This window comes from Choloepus didactylus, chromosome 7 (genome assembly GCF_015220235.1).
Source record: "Choloepus didactylus isolate mChoDid1 chromosome 7, mChoDid1.pri, whole genome shotgun sequence".
NCBI classification, from domain to species: domain Eukaryota; kingdom Metazoa; phylum Chordata; class Mammalia; order Pilosa; family Megalonychidae; genus Choloepus; species Choloepus didactylus.
Window position 1 is genome coordinate 12445263 of NC_051313.1, and position 20971 is coordinate 12466233.

At 36.4% G+C, this 20971-nt stretch overlaps 1 protein-coding gene across 2 annotated transcripts in view; it reads left to right on the top strand.

The window, feature by feature from the left end:
- Positions 1-20971, top strand: part of HBS1L (HBS1 like translational GTPase) — a 92390-nt gene that overhangs the window by 46952 nt on the left and 24467 nt on the right. For both annotated transcript variants that reach the window (XM_037842133.1, XM_037842134.1), the window contains 4 exons: positions 6662-6770; positions 10742-10995; positions 11438-11603; positions 17960-18077. In XM_037842133.1, the coding sequence (XP_037698061.1) occupies positions 6662-6770; positions 10742-10995; positions 11438-11603; positions 17960-18077 (647 nt within the window). The remainder of the gene's footprint in view (positions 1-6661; positions 6771-10741; positions 10996-11437; positions 11604-17959; positions 18078-20971) is intronic.

Genomic DNA, 20971 nt, shown 5'->3' on the forward strand with positions numbered 1-20971 from the left:
TGTTAGTTGTGGGTTTTTCATATATGCCCTTTATTGTTTTGAGGTAGTTTCTTTCTGTTCCTTGTTTTCTATTTGGTTTTATCAAGAAGAGATGCTGGATTTTGTCAAATGCCTTTTCTGCATCAACTGAGATGATCATGTGGGTTTTTTCCCTTCATTCTGTTTATGTGGTGTATTTCATTAACTGATTTCTTATGTTGAATCACCCTTGATATCTGGGATAAATCTCATTTGATCATATTATATAATTCTTTTAATGTGCTGTTGGATTCAGGTTGATAGTATTTTGTTGAGAATCTTTGCATCAGTATTCATGAGTTATTGGCCTGTAATTTTCCTTTCTTGTGTTATCTTTATCTGGCTGTAATATGAGATGATGTTAGCTATGTAGAATGAATTAGAGAGTCTTCCTTCCTCTTCAGTTTTTTGGAAGAGTTTGTGTCAGTTCTTGAAATGTTTGGTAAAATCCCATGAAGCTGTATGGTCTTGGGCTTTTCTTCATTGGGATGTTTTTGATTACTAATTCACTCTTTACTTTAATTGGTGTGTTGAGGTCTTCTATTTCTTCTAGAGATGGTGTAGGTTGATGGCGTGTTTCTAGGAATTTGTCCATCTCATCTAAGTTTTCTAATTTGTTGGCATACGATTGTTCATAGTATCCTGTTATATAAATCTTTTACATTTTGTAGAGGTTGGTTGGTAGTAATGTCCCCCTTTTCATTTCTGATTTTATTCATTGTGTCCTTTCCTTTTTTTCCTCATTAGTCTAGCTAAAGTCTTATCAGTTTATTGATCTTTTCAAAGAACCAACTTTTTTTTTTTTACTCTATTTTTTATTCTCTATTTCATTTATCTCTGCTCTAGTCTTTGTTACTTCCTTCTGTTCGTTTTGGATTTAGTTTACTCTTCTTTTAGAGTTCTTCCAGTTTTGAGGTTAGCCTCTGGTTTGAAGTCTTTCTTCTTTTTTAATATAAGCATTTAGAGCTTTAAATTTCTTCTCAGCACTTTCTTTGCAACATCCCTAACATTTTGGGCTCAAGATATTTCCTAATTTTTCTTGCAATTTCCTCTTCAACCATTGGTTAAGAGTTTGTTTTTTTTATTTCCATTTTTGTGAATTTTCCAGTTCTCCCTCCATTATTGATTTTTAGTTTCATTCCATTGTGGTCAGAGAAGATGTATTGTTTGATTTCAATATTTTTTAATTTACTGAGACTTCTTTTATGATCTAAGATATGGTCTATCCTGGAGAATGGTCCATATGCTTTAGAGAAAAAGGTGTATTTTGTTGTTGGGTGATGTGTTCTTTATATGCCTTTTAGTTTTATTTGGTTTACAGTATCATTCATCTATTTCTAGATGTTCTATTATTGACAGTGATGTATTAAAGTCTCCTACTTTTAATGCAGAACGATCTATTTGTCACTTCACATCTTTCAGTATTTGCTTCATATATTTTGGGGCTCTGCCCTTAGGTGCATATATATTTATAATTGTTCTATCTTGTTGAATTGACCTCTTTATGAGTATGTAATGACTGTCTTTGTCCTTCAATTGTTTTTGACTTAAAGTTTATTTTATCTGATAATAGTATAGCTTCCCCAGCTCTCTTTTGGTTACTGCTTGCACATGGTATATGTATTTTTCCATCCTTTCATTTTCAACCCACTTATATCTTTGAATTTAAGGCGAGTTTCCTGTAGACAGCATATAGCTGGGTAATGTTTTTTTTTTAACCATTCTGCCAATCTCTGCCTTTTGACTTGAAAGTTTAATGTATTTACTTGTAAAGTGATGATGCAGGTCAGGACTTCATCCTGACATTTTGCTATTTAGTCTTTGTAAGTCTCATACCTTTTCTGTCCCGCAATTCTTCCATTGATGCCTACTTTCATATTTGTTGTATTGTATCATTTTAAATCCCTTCTCATTTCTAACTGGATATATTTTTCATATATTTTCTTGTTAAAATTTAACATCCTAAATATATAACATTCATATTTGATTTCATACCAACTTGACTTCAGTAGCATTCACATACATTGTTCCTATATCCTTCTATACCCCCACCACGTTTTATACTTGTTACAGATTACGTCTTTGTTCATTGTATGTCCAAAACCATAGCCTTATTATTACTTTTTATGCATTTGCATTTTAGCACTTGTAGGAAGGAAGAAGTGGAGTTACAGACCAAAAAATACAGTGCAGTAATACTGGTATTTACGATTACCCAGATGGTTACCTTTCCCAGAAGTCTTTATTTCTTTATGCTGCTTTGAACACTGTCTAGTGTGTTTTCCTTTCAGTCTTAAGAACTTCGTTTTGCATTGCTTGTAGGCAGGAACTCCCTCAGCTTTTGTTTATCTGGGAATGTCTTAATCTCTTCCTCCTACTTAAAAGAAGTCTCCATGGATATAAAATTCTTGGTTGGCAGTTGTTTTATTGTATTAATTATTTCAACCCACTGCCTTCTTGCTTCCATGGTTCTGATGAGAAATCAGCATTTAATCTTAATTGGGGCTCCCTTCTCCGTAATAATTGCTTTTCTTTTGTAGCTTTCAGAACCCTTGTTGTCCTTTGCATTTGACAGTTTGATCAGTATGTGACAGGGCACATTTTTCTTCAAGTTTATCCTGTTTGATGATCTCTGGGCTTCTTGGATATAGCTGTTCACGTCTTTATTGTCATGATTTCTTTATGTATTCCTTCTTTCCCTTTTTCTCTTTCCTTCTGGCACTCCGTAATGTGTATATTGGTGTGCTTGATGGTGTCCCAGACATCTCTTAGGCTATTTTCACTTTTTCTAATTCTTCTTTTCTTTCTGCTACTCAGCCTGACTCATTTCAGTTGTCTTGTCTTGGAATTCAGATTCTTTTTTCTGCCAACTCCAACTTGCTGTTTAAAACCCTCCTGGGAATTTTTCATTCCAGTTTTTGTGGTCTTCAACCCCAGTAGTTTTGTTGATTCCTTTTTTCTTTTTTTTTTTTTTTCTTAATTTCTCTTTATTGAGATTCTCTTATTGTTCATTTGTTGTTTTCCCAATATCCTTTAGTTCTTTCTCTGTGTTTTCCTTCATCACATTTCCTTGAACATATTGAAGGTCATTTTTTTAAAGTCTTTGTCCAATATGTCCAAATCCTGGTCTTATTCATTGGTGCTTTCTGTATCTTTATCCTCTTCCTTTGGATGGACCAGCATTTCCTGTTTCTTTATCTTGTAATCTTTTGTTGCATACTGTACATTTGAATATTTTTAAAATGTTATCTCTGGGATTTATTCCCTAAAACGTCTGTTTCTTGAGCTTTTAACCATCTGGTGATATGACAGAAATTTTCTTGGGTGTCAGCCCTCCTGTCAGGAAGGTCTGCCACAGGCGAATGCCAAGTGCAGTCTTCTCCCTGTCTTTTCTGGGCCTGTGTCTTGTCCTGGGATTGTGCTTGCTAGTGGCTTACGAGTTCCCTGTTTATGAAAGTTCCCATAAAAGAGAGATCTTCTCCCTCTCCTGGGTGTTCCACAGCAGGACTTAAAGTAGGTAAATCAGGCTGTCTGCCTCAATTGTTTCTTAAGCTGCTTTGTATGGAGCTGCTTTTGCCTGGAGGTCAAATTCCGGGAAGTGGGGGGAGCACTCTGGAGAGGAGTTTGCTAAATCAGTCTTTCCCAGCTGGAACAATCTGGGGACACAGAGGGAGTACCTGCTGGCTCCAAACTGCCTGGAGAGCAGCGGGGAGGGGAATCAGGAGCTTCTTCCAGAGCTCTTTGGTGCTGTGCTTTTTTTGGCCTGCCGGGCAAATGCAGTCCTTCAACTGTTTTTTGCAGCTCTGAGGAATCATATGTCTTTAAGTCTTCACTGCTGCCTTCCTCTGGGGTGGGTTGGAACAATAGCTGCCCTCAGAGCCAGGCTCCCAGGATTCGAAGTCACTACTGAAAAGCCGTCATCAGCCTTCAGGCTGTGCCCACCCCAGACCTTAGGGAAGTGCCTTTTTATGTCCCTTTCTGGCACCAGCAGTCTACCTGCTGCCTGCTGCAAGAGTGGGGGCTGGGTGACTGTAACTGCTGTGTAGAAAGAGCAGTTTACTGGTATTTACTGTAATTTGCCACTAATCCTCGCACTCTTCCCTGGATGCTGGTGTTCTACTCATTTGACAGTTCCTGCCTGTTTGATAGTTGTTCTAGTGAAGGGACTGATTTTTGGAGCTTCCTTCTCAGCCAGTCCTCTCCTCAAACCTTTTTACTTTCCTCATCCACCTTTAGTTTTAGCGGGTGGGGAAAATGAAAACATTCATTAGGAACTCTGGTCTTCCAGCTCCTAAATCTACAAATCTCCTTTCTAATACAGTAGAAGAACCTTTCTCCTACCTTAGTTTAATCTCTCCCTGTGCTTTGGGTCCCACCCCCTCTTAACAGCTCAGAAGCTAAAATACTGATGATCTCTTCCTAACATGTTCATGCTGCCCCTCTGCATTTTATCCTTTCCATCAGCTGGAGCCCACCTCCCCCTTCTGCTCCCATTCTACCACATTGTTCCCTTCCCAACCACGCTTTTCAAGAGTCATCGGTTTTCAAGAGTCATCTTACAGATTCACAGTCCTTTATCTAAAACCCTTGGGGGCAGTTTGATTCTGAATTTGGAATTTTTTTGGATTTAGAACAGTATTAGCATGCATATAACTTCTGTGGTTTAATTGCCCCCGCGGGGTCTAGGTCAGCACCCTGGAATCAAGCGCTTTGTGCTGTCTGCACTGACTTGTACAGCTTTTTACAATTTCAGAGCTTTTGCATTTTGAGATTGTGGGTAAGAGATTGTGGACTTGTACTTGCCTCCTGTTTTCTCTCCTTCCTTTTATTCTGGCCTTTATTTTCCTCATTTCTCGCAAACAGTGCTGGCTGACCCCACCAGTGATCTTTAAAATGATCATGGCACCAGAGACTGTTTTCGTTCCTTATCTCACCAGACTTCTCAGCAGCCTCAGACCTTGGTAATGTGTAGCTCCTCGAAACACTCTCTTGCCTCAGCTTCCTTGGTGCTACCCGCTCCTGACTCTCTTCCTTCACTTCTCTTCAGGCTCATCTTCCTCTGCCTGGTGATTTGATGTTGGAGTTCTTCCATGGCTTTGACCCTGGATCACTTTTCTTCTTACTGTTTCTCTCACTTGGTGATCTCACTTAAGTCTGTGGCTTCAAATACCAATTATGTGTTGATGAATCATAAATATATGCACCAGCTCTGACTTCGCCTTTGAGCTCCTGTTCAGTATGTTCACTGTCTACCTGATATTTCCTTTTGGAAAGCTCAGAGATTCCAAATTCCTAATGTGTCCCAGTCTCATGACTGTCCCATCCCCAGAGTGGCTGTTTTCAGATATTGTTACTTTATTCTCTCTCTCCCCGTTTGCTTAAATCATTTTGGCGATTTCTTTGTGCTGTTACTGTATACGCTAGAATTTTCTGCATGGCCCCAAAGTCCTGCATTGTCTGGCCACTGCCCACCTCCAGCTTGCCCTCTCTCCCCCTGCTTCCTTCTGCTACAGGTCCATTATACAGGCTGCTCTATTTGGAGTGCCCTTCCCTCCTTTCTGTGCTAGCTGATTCCTACTCAGTTTTTGCATCTTAGCTCAGTTCTCACTTTCCTAGGGAAGCTCACTGATTAATTCATGTACCTCTGCTATCAAATCTGATGGCATTGTATATGAATTCTTTAATCGCTTTAATTTTACATTTGTGATAATTTAATCAGTTTTCTCCACCAGAGTATAAAGTCTCTGAGGACGAGGATTATGTCTGCTTTGATCACTGTTTTATTTCTAGCATAGTACCTGACATATATAGTAGACAAACACCAAGTCTTTCAAAAGAATTCATATGTTAATTTACCTTTTCTAATATTTTTAGTGATGTCTGCATATTTACCAATGTGTAATTCTTGAAGTTCCCATAGGGTTTTATGTGGACCCTATCCTGCTTATACTCTTACTGGAAATTATAAAGATACATTCCAAAGAATTCTATGTATATTTTAAAGGATCAAATACATGGAAGTCCTACTTTGATCTTGCTTGTAGTTTACATCTCCTCCAGGTTCTTAATTCATTTTTTCTGTATTGAATTCTTCCACCATATTCTTTATAGACAACAAATATCCTACTAGGTCTAGTATTGTGTGCAAGTAAAATAGTATGCAGGGGTTCAGCACACTTCAGCAGACTCTCAACTTTCTCATCAGTTTATAGGTATCACAGGATTAAAAATACTTTAACCATCTGCCAACTGACCATGTAATTTTAGTATTGTGAGAGGGTGTGGCAGGAGAAGGAGGTATGAGCTCTAGGTGCACTGTCAGAACAAGGCTCAGTGCAGAAACCACCGGTAACCTCTTACTACTGAAACTTAACAGTTAGTTCAAAGTAAGAGGACATTGGGTGGAGGCAAAGCTTAGGAGAGGCCTGACAGTAGGGGATTTCCCAGAATAGGGTGATAGAAAATTTCAGCATTTTAATATTTCACTAAAATTTTTATTGAGAAAATATGTTTCCATAAATATGTGAATTCTGTGAAACTTTATCACAGTATGTATTTATATAATACATGTAATATAGAATATAACAAATCTATTTCTGGAAATTACCTTTAATTAGCCTTTTATGTTTTGCTCTTTAATTAGGAAAATCAATAGATTCCCAGTCATCTCGAAGTGAATTTGAAATTGTGCCAAAAGTTGCTAAAATGACTGTGTCTGGAAAGAAGCAAACTATGGGATTTGAAGTGCCTGGGTAAGATTTTAAAACTCCAGTTTTTTGTTCCTTTTTTAAAAACCAATATTGTGTCCTATTAGCCTATAATGGAAGAGAATCTGTTTCAATTTTGCATAAAATATCACTAGCATTGAAGAATCACATGTCCTCAGTGTGATATAGTACAAAGATAAGGGGATGGAAATTAGAGGAATGAAGTGTAATTCTAGCTTTAGCTATATGTCACTATCAGTTTCCTCACATGGATTAAATGATAAATAGCTACTTTAAAATAAAAAACAAAAACCCATGATTTTATGAAATCTAGCGCAGAGAATTTTTCACCACTAGGTGGCGCTGGTAAACAAGATTTGGCAGTTAACTGATTAGAAGTTACAGTTGGTTATTAAAATCTTTTTAATAACTAAAATGTTATAAACTTTAAAATTCCTTTAGGTGTTCATATTGAATAAAACGTATCTGTGTAACAAAGATATAAAATGAATATGACAAGAATTTCAAATATCTAGAGAAAATTGGTACTAAGTCATAAATTTGTTTTTTCTTATCACAGTCTCTAGAACTCTTCCAGGAATTTTTATAGACAAAGGAAGCGAGTTGCTTGAGGTTTAAGAGTGCAGTTGAAAACACTAATTTTTAATCTCTTCAAAATTTTTCAGATTTTTCAGTTCTTCCCTGAAGTGTTACTTACAAAGTGTTTGGATTTTCTCTGCTAGTAATATAGCGCAGGAACGCTATTATCAAATATATACAATGGAGGTTTTTTTTTTAACTGCAAGAACTATAAACTCATGAGGCTTATTTTCCTCCCTTAAAAGACTCTTCTAATGTAAATTAATAGAAGTACCACAAGTCTTTGTTGGAAAGAATCTGATCACCTTGCTTCAAAACAGAAGCAAGGCTTTAATCCACTATATTTCAAATTCTGTGGGGGAAAGAATCCTGCACCTAGAACATAGCAGATGTTCCGTATACATCAGTTGAATGATTTAATGAATGAGAAAGTTCCTTTTTATCTTGGCTAACTTTAGTCCATTAAAATAATTTTGAATCCTGATTCCATCACATGAAGCTTAATCTCTCTCCCTTTGTCTCTCTGTCTCCTCTCTCTCTCTTAGGATTGGGTTGTCATAATCATAATGGTGCCCTTTATCCTTATGTCGAGTGCCATTTAATCCTATTCTGGGATTATTTACATTGAGAGAGGGAAAATAAATAGAATACAGGTTTCTTGATTCTAAGGATTTTGTGATTAAAATGCAAGAGATTTCAGAAGTAGTAGAAAGCATCATGCAAATTAGAGTAATGTCCTGTAAGGCCTCACAAGGACAGGGACAATTTATGTTCATCATTGCATTCCTGGCAAAGAGTAGTCACTTAACTATTTATTGAACAAAATGCTTGGGGGAAATACATTTTATTTTAAAAATAAACTTAGAAATAATTTAAAAGTAAAAGAAAAGCTGGTGAGTCAGTCTTGACATGGCCCTATGGGAGAAGTCATCAGAAGTGAAAGGTCAAAAGCTACAGATTGAGATACTCAGAAATGCATCATAGTGCTCCAGGTAGCCAAGATATATTTGTATCAGATTTTTTTAAATAGGATTTTTTGAAACTTATAATAGGAATAATATTTAGGTAGTTGTTCTGACCTGGTCTCAAGAATGCACAGAAAAAATCTTTTAGTCAAGATTTGAGCATTGAAGGTTTCTACATAGTGTGGATTCTCATGGTGTCTTATAAAAAAGTATACATTGATTAGAAGGAGCTGAAACAGCCAAGTTTTCACTATTTTAAAAATATTAAATACCTTTCTAGAAAATGCATGTGAGTAAAAATGATTAGAACATCAATAGAGAACAAATACTTTGCATTTCACCTCTTAATTCTAAATTGTTAGCCTCTAGGTATCAGTTATATAACTCAAGAAGAAAGCCTAGGCCTCTAGTTTCTTATAGACACAGCCCCATATCTGGAAAAGTGGTTTAAGAAATAAAAAGAGGCTAGTCTGCTTAGAATATTAGATAAGGTTATAAAATTATGTCAGAAAGCTCCTGAAAAGATAATTAACTTGTTCTTTCATTTCTAGCAGTCAGTAATTATACCCCTGAGCCCAGAATGGTCATTTTTGGTTCTCATTTTAGAGATTTCTTAAAGTTTTAAAACATTGACTTTTGTTTCGTAGTACGTAGAGTGTTTCCTAATTGTGTACTTCCCTAGCAAGCTTTTCTAATTACCATGGCCACTTCCTGCTAACACTATAATTTTAGTGAATTAATTTGCAGTTTACTTGGGATTTACTTGAAAGGAAACGTTATCATGGCAAAGAGAAAGCAAGCCTTTAATGTTAGTTGGATTATAAATGAAATGGTTAGAGCTCTGTCTTGTGCAGCTCTTGGTAACCTGAGCAGCCCCTCTGAAGCCGCCTGGGTGGGTGGGTGGACTGAGCCCCAGGCCCTCGCCCACTCTGTCAACCATGGCAATTTCACTTTGAAGAAGTCTGTGACTAGAAACAAAAAACTTTGCAGCACAGAAACTGCGATTTCTCCCAGGTCAGATCAGTACCAGATCCTATGTCAGATGCTTTGTTTATAATTTGTAGTTTCTTTCACCCTTCTAAGTGCAGATTTATCATGTTTTGATTTTACAACTAGCTGTAATCATTCAAATAAATGTTTGTAAGTGCTAGGCTGTTTGATTTCACTTACTTTAGCCTGTTGGAATCCTTTAAAAGAATGGGAATGGTTTCCACATAATTTTTTTCCCAGTAGTTTGAGATGAAGCTAATCTGTCTGAGCAATTTTAAGAACTGAACATCTATATTTATTAGTGGGAATTTGCAAAAGGAAAATAAAACAGAAGTGGATATGAGTTTTAAAAGATGCAAATTAACTAGTGCAATTCTTCCACGAGGCATAGGATGAAGGACCAGTCCTGAGTATATAAAAATATCCAGAGGGGGGAACAAACTAATGTGTTCTTTGTGACAATGGGCAAGAAAAAAACAGATTTTCTATTTTCACACATTTCCACTGTGCTGCAGTCTTAAGTGATTATTATAAACTAACTCCACATTGAGTTAGATATAATTGACCTCATTCTTAATAACTTGAATGTAACCTACCCTTTCTCCTAATTCCATTTCTCCATACTGTTGAGGGGAATGTATGTAGGCTTATAGCTGAGTTGAGGAAGGGGTGTTCTGTGTAGATATCCGTGGGACTGGCACTGGTACTCATTTCTAAGGTGAGTACCCAGAGCTAATGAAGAACAATGAAGAAATGAGACACGGATTTACTTTTGAGGACTCTTCACTGTAGGGAGAGAAGACACTAAGCTGATGGTCTTGTCTCTAGTTTATACATCTGAGTCCCTCACTACATTGTAAGCTTTAGGGAATGGGAGATAACTCTTCATTTTTATATCTTCTTTTCTTCTCAACACCAGTTGTACTTTTAGTAAATCAAGGATTTGTCAAATTAATGAAATAAAATTTCTTTTCCAAAAGTATTAAGAAAATGTATACTTTGATCTCCCTTAAAAAAAAGTGTTTGAACAAAAAAGAGTTAAAGATCGTAAGTCTGTTCGGTTGGATAAATGAGTTAGGAGGAGCACTAAGTTTTAGTATTATTTTATCTCTAGCAACACATTTGGTGCCAATTTTGCAAAATATCTCCTTTATGCCCTCTGGTTATGATAGGTTTACATGGCCAAGGCCCTGGGCTTAGACTTTGGCTTTCAGTTATTTTACAGGATATTTTCTTATCTTAATTTTTGGTAGTCTGTTTTCCTTCTAGGATCTCGCAAGTCTGTGTTTGTGTGGTTTTTGGGTCTAGCTACTTATCGTTTCCACCTTAACAGACTCTAGCTGCTTATCAAAGATGAATTTGTAAGGGAATATGAAGAGACAACTTCTCTGCCCTTTTCATGTTATAGGACTTCAGTCGAGTTGTTTGAAACACTTTTTTTCCTGTCTCTGTTTGGTACAGAGGAACTGCTGAAGAGAATGGTCATAGTTTCCACACACCTCAAAAAGGACCTGTCAGTGAAGATGCCAGCATTGCCTCTTCTGAAACCATTTCTAAATCAGCCCTTCCACCCCACACTGTTCCAGCTTCAGAAGAGCAGAGTTCAACGCCAACTCCAGTGAAAAAATCTAGCAAGCTGAGGCAGCAAATAGACGTGAAGGCAGAACTGGAGAAGCGGCAAGGGGGGAAGCAGCTCCTCAACCTGGTGGTCATCGGTAATGCCCCCTGTTCTGGGGGTTGCCAGTCAGCTCTGCTCTGCTCCACTTGGAGTTTCTGTGTGGATGTGATGGACATAAAGCCCGAGGCATTGCATCACAATGCTTGCTAGTCATCCCTTCCACATCACCCTGGGTGAAATAATGCCAGGTTACCAAGGAGGAGGCCATTCGACTTGGTTGTAGCATTTTGATTTTTGTGGACATTTTGAAAATGCCACGTCTTGTTGGCAATTTTAATTTCCAAATATTGGGAAATTTTTCCCTCTGTAAAAAAAAAAATGCGCTTTTTTTCCTCCATTTAGATATTTCAACTGTCATCTGATAAAAATGGTTTTTTATTACTTTAAACACTGATATGAACTGTTAAATTAAACCTACTTTGATGTCAACAGCGTCTAGAAAATGTACCTGGTATTAATCCTGAATCCATTTTCCTTAGGTCATGTCGATGCTGGGAAAAGTACTCTGATGGGCCATATGCTTTATCTTCTGGGTAATGTAAACAAAAGAACTATGCATAAGTATGAGCAGGAGTCTAAGAAGGCTGGCAAAGCTTCATTTGCATATGCGTGGGTTTTGGATGAGACTGGCGAAGAAAGGGAAAGGTAGTCACTTTCACAGTTTTCAATTTGAAATGATATATTGTCTTTTGAAATAATTATGTAATATGGGTTGAGTATATGTGAAACATACCTTGAATAGTTTTAGAAAAAAGGCTTTCAATTATCTGGAAAATGTTTTTATTGTATTTTCCATTATATTGTACATGCTTCTTTTTTTCACTCTTCAGATTTCTGTGAGAATGGTTTAAAAGAATATTTATCAAAACAACAACAGGAAAAAGTGCTTAAAAACCCTAAGCTCATTATTCTTTAGGCAAAGTTTTACTTATCACTTCCCTACGAATATATCAGATTTCTTGTTTTGAATTAAAATTATGGGTAGGACTCTTAATTTTATATCAGGTTATAAAGAAAAGACGACTCTCTTTTAGTAAACCCTCCTGCTGGAAATCGAAATGACCAGAAAATTGAAATTGCCAGATTTAGTTCATTTGTGTACTTTCTGTACTATGTTTTTATGAGACAGAATCAACAGACAAATAATTAAACCTATATACCCTTTCATATAGATACTCCTTCTGTATCTGACCTGTGCTAGCTAGTTTTGAAGGGATTCTAGCAGAAGAGTGTCACTACCTTTAGCCACAGAATAGTATTTCTTTTGAAGTCTTTTTAGTGTGTGCATGTGTGTGTGTGTGTACACGCACACACACACCCATATGCTGTTAGGGCTGAAGGAGCCACTGGCACTGTGTCAGAAAAGAGGATACCTTAGCAATTAAGTGAAGTGGCAGATCTATCAACTGTGTCAAAATAATGACCTTCAAGCCCTGTGAAGTCCTATGAAAATACCTCTAAGTTAACAAAGAGATTATACTGTGTTCCCTGAGGTCTTCATTCTGAATACAATTAGAGAATATATTGGGATTCTCATACTTATTTTTGTGTGAATATTTATTTTCTTGTAGTTTTAGATAGTCTACATTATGATATATAAGAAAATTCTCAGTAAAGCAGTTCACAATATTCTTCAGCTCTTCTGATAATGAGAATTTATATCACAGCTGCTTTTTTCTTGTAGGTGCCTTTTTTTTTTTTTTAAATAGATGGTTTTAACTCATTCCATTGTGGAATTCAGCATAACTGGAACAATCATTTAAGACCTTCTTAACAGAAATAACTGTATGAGGCATTGGCTTTTGCTTCAGATAGAAATGCTTCCCAGTATTTTATCAGCTGTCTTGTGTTTGTACTAATGATTCTAAGTACTTGGTAATAACAGTTTTAAAACCTTTCACTCACTCTTTCTTAAATCTTCCCACTTTTTTTTTTTAAATTCAATTTTATTGAGATTGTTCACATACCATATAATCATTCCAAGTGCACAGTCAGTTGCCCATGGTACCATCATACAGCTGTGCATCCATCATCACAATTAATTTTTTTTTTCAATCTTTAGAACATTTTCATTACTCCAGAAAAGAAATAAAAACAAAAAAGAAAACTCAAGGTCTCCCCTACCCCAACCCCTGTTTCCATTATTGACTCGTAGTATTGGTATAGTACATTTGTTACTGTTGATGAAAGAATGTTAAAATACTACTAACTGTAGTACATAGTTTGTAATAGGTATGTTTTTCCCTATATATCCCTCTATTATTAACTTCTAGTTATAGTATCATACATTGGTTCTAGTTCATGAAAGACATCTCAAGTATTTGTACAGTTATATCATGGATATTGTCTACCACAAGATTCACTGTTTTATTCATTCCCATATTTTTACCTCCAACTTTCCTTCTGATGACATACGTGACTCTAAGCTTCCCCTTTCCACCACATTCACACACCATTCATCACTGTTAGTTATTCTCACAATAATGTGCCACCGTCACCTCTGTCCATTTCTAAACACTTAAGTTCAACCTAGTTGAACATTCTGCTCATAATAAGCAACCGCTCCCCATTCTTTAGCCTCATTCTGTATTCTGGTAACCTATATTTCGTGTCTATGAGTTTACATTTTTATAATTAGTTCATATCAGTGAGACCATATAGTATTTGTCCTTTTGTGTCTGATTTATTTCACTCAATATAGTACCCTCAACGTTTCTTCATCAACACGTTTTTTTTTTTTAAGATGGTTTTGCCCACACACCATACATTCCGTTCTAAGTAAACAATTGATGGTTCCCTGTAGAAATATGGATTTATGCATCCACCACCATCACTGCTATTTATATAAGGACATCTCCATTTCTTCCACAAAGGAGGAGGATGCGTTAAAGAAAGTAGAGAGACAAAAGAAAAAGAAAGGGAAAGAAAATGACAGCTAAAAAGCAACCAAAGGAAAGATAGAATTGAACTAAAGTAGAATAAAAGAGTCAGACAACATCACCAATGCCAAGAGTCCCATACGCCTCCCTTATAACCCCCTCACAGGCATTTAGCTTTGGTATATTACCTTTGTTACATTAAAGGAAGCATAATAATGATGTTTCTCTTAACTATAATCTTCAGTTCGCATTGATTGTATTTTTCCCCCAATACCACCCCATTTTTAACACCTTGCAAGGTGGACATTCATTTGTTTTCCGTCGTGTAAAAACATATTTATACATTTTATCACAATTGTTGAGCACTCTAAGTTTCACTGACTTATACAGTCTCAGTCTTTATCTTTCCTTTTTCCTCCTGGTGTCCCACATGCTTCTAACCTTTCTTTTTCAACCACACTCACAGTCATCTTTGTTCAGTGTACTTACATTGTTGTGCTATCATAACCCAAAATTGTGTTCTAAACCTCTCACTCCTGTCTTTTCTTATCTGTCTGTAGTGCTCCCTTTAGTATTTCCTGTAGTTCAGGTATCTTGTTCACAAACTCTCTCATTGTCTGTTTGTCAGAGAACATTTTAAGCTCTCCCTCATATTTGAAGGACAGTTTTGCTAGATATAGGATTCTTGGTTGGCAGTTTTGCTCTTTCAGTATCTTAAATACTACTGAGTATTTAATATTCTTTTTCAGTATCTTAAGTTCCTACTGAGAAATCCACACATAGTCTTATTAAGTTTCCTTTGTATGTGATGGATTGCTTTTCTCTTGCTGCTTTCAGGATTCTTTCTTTGTCTTTGACTTTTGATAATGTGATTGTTAAGTGTCTTGGCATAGGCCTATTCAGATCTATTCTGTTTGGCATATGCTGCACTTCTTGGATCTGTAATTTTATGTCTTTCATAAGAGATGGGAAATTTTCAGTGATCATTTCCTCTGTTATTGCTTCTGCTCCCTTTCCCTTCTCTTATCCTTCTGTTACACCCATGACACATACATTCATGTGCTTTGTGTTGTCTTTCAATTCCCTGAGATGCTTCTCATATTTTTCCATTCTTTTCCCTGTCTGTTCTTTTGTGTGTAGGATTTCAGGTGTCTTATTCTCCAGTTCCTGAATGTTTTCTTCTGCCTCTTGTGATCTGCTATTGTATCTCCATTGCGTTTTTCATCTCCTGCATTGTGCCTTTCATTTCCATAGATTCTGCCAGTTGTTTTTTCAAACTTTTGATTTCTACCTTATGTTCTCCCCGTAGTTTCTTTGTATCCTTCATCTCTTTTGCCATATCTTCCCTGAACTCGTTGACTTGGTTTTTGAATAGATTTAGCATATTTATTTGAAAATCTTTGATTGTTTCATTAAAGGGAAACAATATCTCCACTGTATCTCAATTGAGGTATAAGGCTTTTCCTTTGACTGGGCCATATCTTCGTTTTTCCTAGTGTAATTTGTAGTTTTCTATTATCTAGGCATCTGGTTTCCATGGTTACCCCAATTAGATTTTCCCACACCAGAACGGGTACAGGTCTAAGAATGGGACTATATTCAGAGTCAAGTTTCCCTGCGGGTGTGTCTTAGAAGATTGACTTTCCTGCGAGGCCTCTAGACTCTGTGCTTTTCCTAACCTTCCCAGCAGGTGGCGCCTGTTGCTCCTGCCTGGTGTAAGGAGGTGTAGCCCCTCTAATTCTCAGCTTAGGTTGTTTCTGTTTTGACTGTTTTCCCCCAGGCTCTGGGGTCTGGTTCTGAACGGGGGGCCAGCACTAGAGCTGGGCCCTACCTCCTTCCTCTTAGGGAAGATACACCCCCTAGGGAGTTATCTTCTGCACTTGAATTACTTCTTTGTCTCTCTGACTCTGTTAAATCCATCCATCTCGGTCAGAGTGCTGCGAACTGAAAATGGTTGAGGCTTTCTCCACTGAGCCACTCAGGTTGAGAAAGAAAAATGGAATGAAAGCCCCTTTTCATAGCCAGTCCATGGCCCCCCAGAGAGAGCACCTGGTCTTCTGGGCTCCCTTTCCTGGGACACACGCATTTTCTGGCTCTCTAAAGTCAGTCATCTTTAAAAAGCCTCTGTATTTATTTATTTTTTTTAATTAATTTTTTTTTTTTTTCCATCAGCCCCACATCCTCTCCACTGGAAGTGACCTTAGGGTACTTTGCTGCTTGTTAAGGGTTTGTCTATGTTTGTAGCTTGTATTCAGCAGTCCACATTTGTTAATTAAAACCCCAGTTGGAGCTGGGTCATGCTATATTTGCTCACTCTGGGAATGCTGCTTTCTCCCACAGTGAGGTCTTGCAGCTCAACCTGCCATGGGGGGAGGGGGCTCCTGGCACAGTTCCTCAGTTTTTATTTACATATTTTATGCTGCAGTCTCAGCCATTCCACCCAATCCAGGTTGGTGTATGATATATGGGCAGTCACAGTTGTCCGCCCACAGTTGTTCCAGAGCATTTACTAGTTGTTCCTGGTTGTTTATTAGTTGCTTCAGGGACTGACTAAATTCCACACCTCTCTTTGCCACCATCTTGCCTCTTCTTGGTGTCGTCTTCTTTTTTTGTTGTTTAGAATGTTTCCAACCTAGTAAGGCAAATAAGTTGGACAGTTGCCAATTTTTTGAAAACTGATTTTGGAAAACAGTGACATTATGTATGATATCAGTATTGGAAGCCTCAGTAATTTCCACCTGTCAGCTTAACAAGCAGTTTATTTAGTATATATGTATTTATTTGTATCGTTTAGCAAGTAGATAAAAACATTAAGAAAAGTATAATTTAAGTTGGAATGATTTAAAGTTTGAATTTACTTAACATGTTAGTTGAGCTGGCAAGTGAGCTAACAGTCTCTCTAATTCTTGGACTGATCAGTCCGTTTAGTTGTCTTTGGTAATACGTATGCTGCTGCTAGTTCTCTGTTGTTCAGTGTGATTCTGAATTTTAGAATATTCTTTCATTCTGTTGAAATCAGAGGCTTCCAGATACATTGTGTTCCTTAATAGCATTTCAAAAATATAATTAGTGTTGCTTACCCCACAGTATTAAGTATTTGTAAATCCTCTGTCCTATATGTATGTTGAGGAACAGAGATTATTAAAATAAGTGACATTTTCGTATTTTTTAGGGTTATAAATCCAGAGCAGAGCTGGATTCAAAGAGTCTAGGGAGGAAGTCAGCATAAGCCTTGGTTTATCACTCTTCCAAAGACATCCATGGACCCTCGATTATATGAGGGTATTAAGGATAGTTAAATATCTCTTGGCAAACTGAAATAGTCTGTGGTTTCAGGATTACTGGAATGGCTTGACTAAGAAGACCCACAGTTAAATTACTGCTAGGGCGAACATATAATTTATCATTGTAATTGGGACTCTTTGGTAGTAAAAGGGAGGGTTATTATCCATTACCCAGGACTATAATGATGAACTAGTTTATTGCCCATTAATTTCCCCTCTAAATTCCTAAGCTCTAGAATAGCTCAGGACTTGCTTATCATTTGCCTTGGTTTCCAAGAAGGATGAGATGGGGTACAAAGCAAACTCCAGTTCATCTCTCACAGTGGACATCCCTTTTGATATCTCCTGCTTTCTAAGTATGTAGTCTTCTTACCAACCTTGCAAATAAAAGTTTTATAATTTATTTCTCTAGTTAAGGAAGCATAAACATAGAAGGTAAGAAACTGCCTCCTAATAGTGGTCATCCTTTATCTTTTCTCATGTGCTTTATTTATTACCCCTCCTACCTCCAGAGATGTCTGCATAAATCTTCCTTTGTTCTCAGTTTACATGCTTCTTTAAAAAAAAATGAACTAGGAAAATAACTGTCTTTTTTATTATGCCCTTGTGTTTTCAATCTTATTTTAAAGCCATTCATGTCTAATCCTATTACAGCGGAAATTTCAACCCAATGGGTAGCCTAATTATTTTGAATAAACAGTTTTTCAAAATAATAATCTGCATAATAAAATTCTCATCATTACTTGAGAATTTAGATTCTCTTTTAGCCTATATTAAATAATTTAATCCATTATACTGATGACACAGGGTATTCTAACCACTTCATGTTTTGTTTAAGGGGAGTAACAATGGATGTTGGCATGACAAAGTTTGAGACCAAAACCAAAATTATTACATTAATGGATGCTCCAGGCCATAAGGATTTCATTCCGAATATGATCACAGGAGCAGCCCAGGTACCAGATCTTTCCTTAACTGTAGTGTGCTGATTGTACGTAAAATTTCTTGATGCTGAGTTTATCATTTCAAGATTTAAATGTTTAAAATATAAAGTTTGAAAATATAGAGAAAAGTCTTATTTTCCATGATCTTTTTATCTGTACTTTATAAACCTTTTCTAATTTATTGTAAGGAAGCAACTGTATCAATGGTATGAATTTCTTTATAGTAAAAATAATGATAAAAGACTTCATGAGATACAGTTTTATATTTTATTTAATGATGGTTGACATGTTTATTTCAAGAGCTGCCTTTTTATTATATTTATATTCAACTCCCATTTATTTCTAAAGACTTCCTTCATATAGAAGTAATGAAGTGCCGCCTCCCCGCCATGGTTCTTTTATATTCTTTGTAGTATTAAAAAACAATTACAATTTGTGAACTTACGTAAGTCTTAACAAGGATACTGAAAAAAAAATCAAAGATTGATAACTTTAGTCAAAACAATAAAAATAGCTCTGTATATATAGTACATTGATTTATATTATAATGTACAGTAGTTGGAAAAAAAATGAAAGTTGAAAATCTGCCTTTGTCACTTGGCAAATGTGCGACTTCAAGCACTTGACCATTTTCTGAATTCTTCCATCTATTAAAAGGAAATTTTGAATATATCTCAATAAAATGAAGATAAAAAAAAAAAAAAGGAAATTTTAACACAACATTTGTCAACCTGAAAATGAATTAATTAGAATATATTGGAAGATAAATGAGAAATTATTTTATTCCCCTTTAGAAAGTTGACATATAATTCCAGAATATTATTTTTAGGTTCATGGTCTGAATGAGATTTGAAGATTGAAAAATATTATTATTGCTTTCGGTTGAGTAACTAATAGGGACCAGACACTACTCTGTATCTGATATGCATTTAGCTTAATCTAATCCTTATAAAAACTCTCTGATAGATATTCTCTCCATTTTAAATCAGTATATTTCTCATCACATGTACCAAAGGGTACAATATATCTTTAATGAAATAATCCCTCTTTCTCTCCTTATATGTCTGTGTCTCTGTGTGTGTGTGTGTATCTATACTTTCATTTAGTGACCAATTATTGAATGCCTGCTCAGTGACAGGCACTGTGCTAGGCAGGGTGGGGACATAGCGATCTACACGCACACTTGGATAGCTTAGTGGGTGAGGCAAACACCCAAGCAGTTCTAGCGCAATGGCTTTGAATCCTAGACCCTAAGAGTCCAGAGTAATCATGAAGCTCATTTTTCTCAAAGTCCTTATAGAGTTAGGGTAGGAAAGCATTTTAGAGATTATCTAAGTGAATTCCATTATATGACAAATGAAGAAATAAACTCAAAAATATTAACTAACTTGCTCAATGTGCAAATACTGTGATAGGCTTTCGGGGCTACAGAGAAGCATGCTGCCTCTCAGGGAAATCAAAGTGTAGGTAGACAGTGTGTGTAAGGATGAAGAGATTAACTCCGAGGCACTACGAGAAAAGTATGGACAGTACACATGACAAGGAGAGAGTGTCGATACAGTGCTTGATCATAAAAGGCTTTTCCTTGAAAACCTTTAGGTATTTGAGCTCCCAAAGACAAGAGCTGCTGCATTCAAAGAATATTAATAGAGAAATTGCCCAGTAATTCTTTGGAGATGGTAATAGGAAAGAAAGTTAGAAAGAATACTTATGGCTTTAGCTATCTTCATTTCAATTTTTAACTTAAGTTGATAAGTATAATTTCCCTGTTTTAAGCAAAACATTATGGAAAAGAGATTTATAATTATTGAGCCTAGAATTTGCAAGAATTTATATTTAATCCCAGTGTTTCTGTAAAGTGAGCACATTGATACCCAGAGAGAGTAGATAACTTGCCTAAGGTGTAAGACCTGTTGGGGTCTAAGGGGGTGAATGAAAGCACCAGTTTTCAAATTAATTGCTCCAGTTTGTGCTCTTAATGGAGAATCCTTGATCAGAAGAACTGAATCTAATTGAAGAAATATGAGTTCAGCATCATAAGTCATGATAGAATGGAATTGAATGCACTTAAGTGTAAAAGTGAGGCAAAGGGAGTATTTAAGAGCAACGTGAAGAAGAAATAAAAAACTGTATAATGTGCTCCACCTGACAAACATATGGATGGATGATGCTTGTAATCTAAATTATAAAGCTCACTTCTGATAAGAGCAAAGTATCTAATAAATTCTTGACTGACTTTAAGACTGTTTCATTTTGAAATATGGGGAAGAGTATATGATAATATGTGTCAGATTTTTTAAAAGCTGGGCAGCACAAACAAAGCATCATTGAAGGAACAACCAAGAGAAATGCTATTCTGAATTTTGCTCTGACCAAAGGGCCAGAGCACTTCATGATGTGGATGGAATGTAAGAGGACCTTAAGAGAAAGCGATTATCAAGTAACAGTCTGAGAGCGCTAAGGAGGGGAATGCCAAATTTAGTCATCATGTCCTGATTTCCATGCAGTTCAGGGGTGCACATAAGGCAGAACCTGTAAAAGGAAAATGACTTTAAAAAAATGTGCCAACAGTGTATTGACAGAGATCATGAATGAGAAAAAAAATAGAGGAACATCTGTGGCTGCACAGGCTGATGATTGCAAAATTTCAAAGCCTTCATCCACAAGATACAAATGGAATCACATAAAGAAGAATCAGAAGAATAGTGGGAATCTGTACAACTAGTTTCAGTAAGATTAAGAGAAAAATGCGCTAAATCTAAGGTTAGCTTTTTTCCTTATTTTTGTTTAAATTATGTGTGACAAGAAATGTTTTCATCAAATTCCCAAAATGATCCACAAAAGTTAGGAAACTGCTAGACGGGGCTCTTTTGTAGAGGCTATAGAGGATAAATGTGCTATTTTTT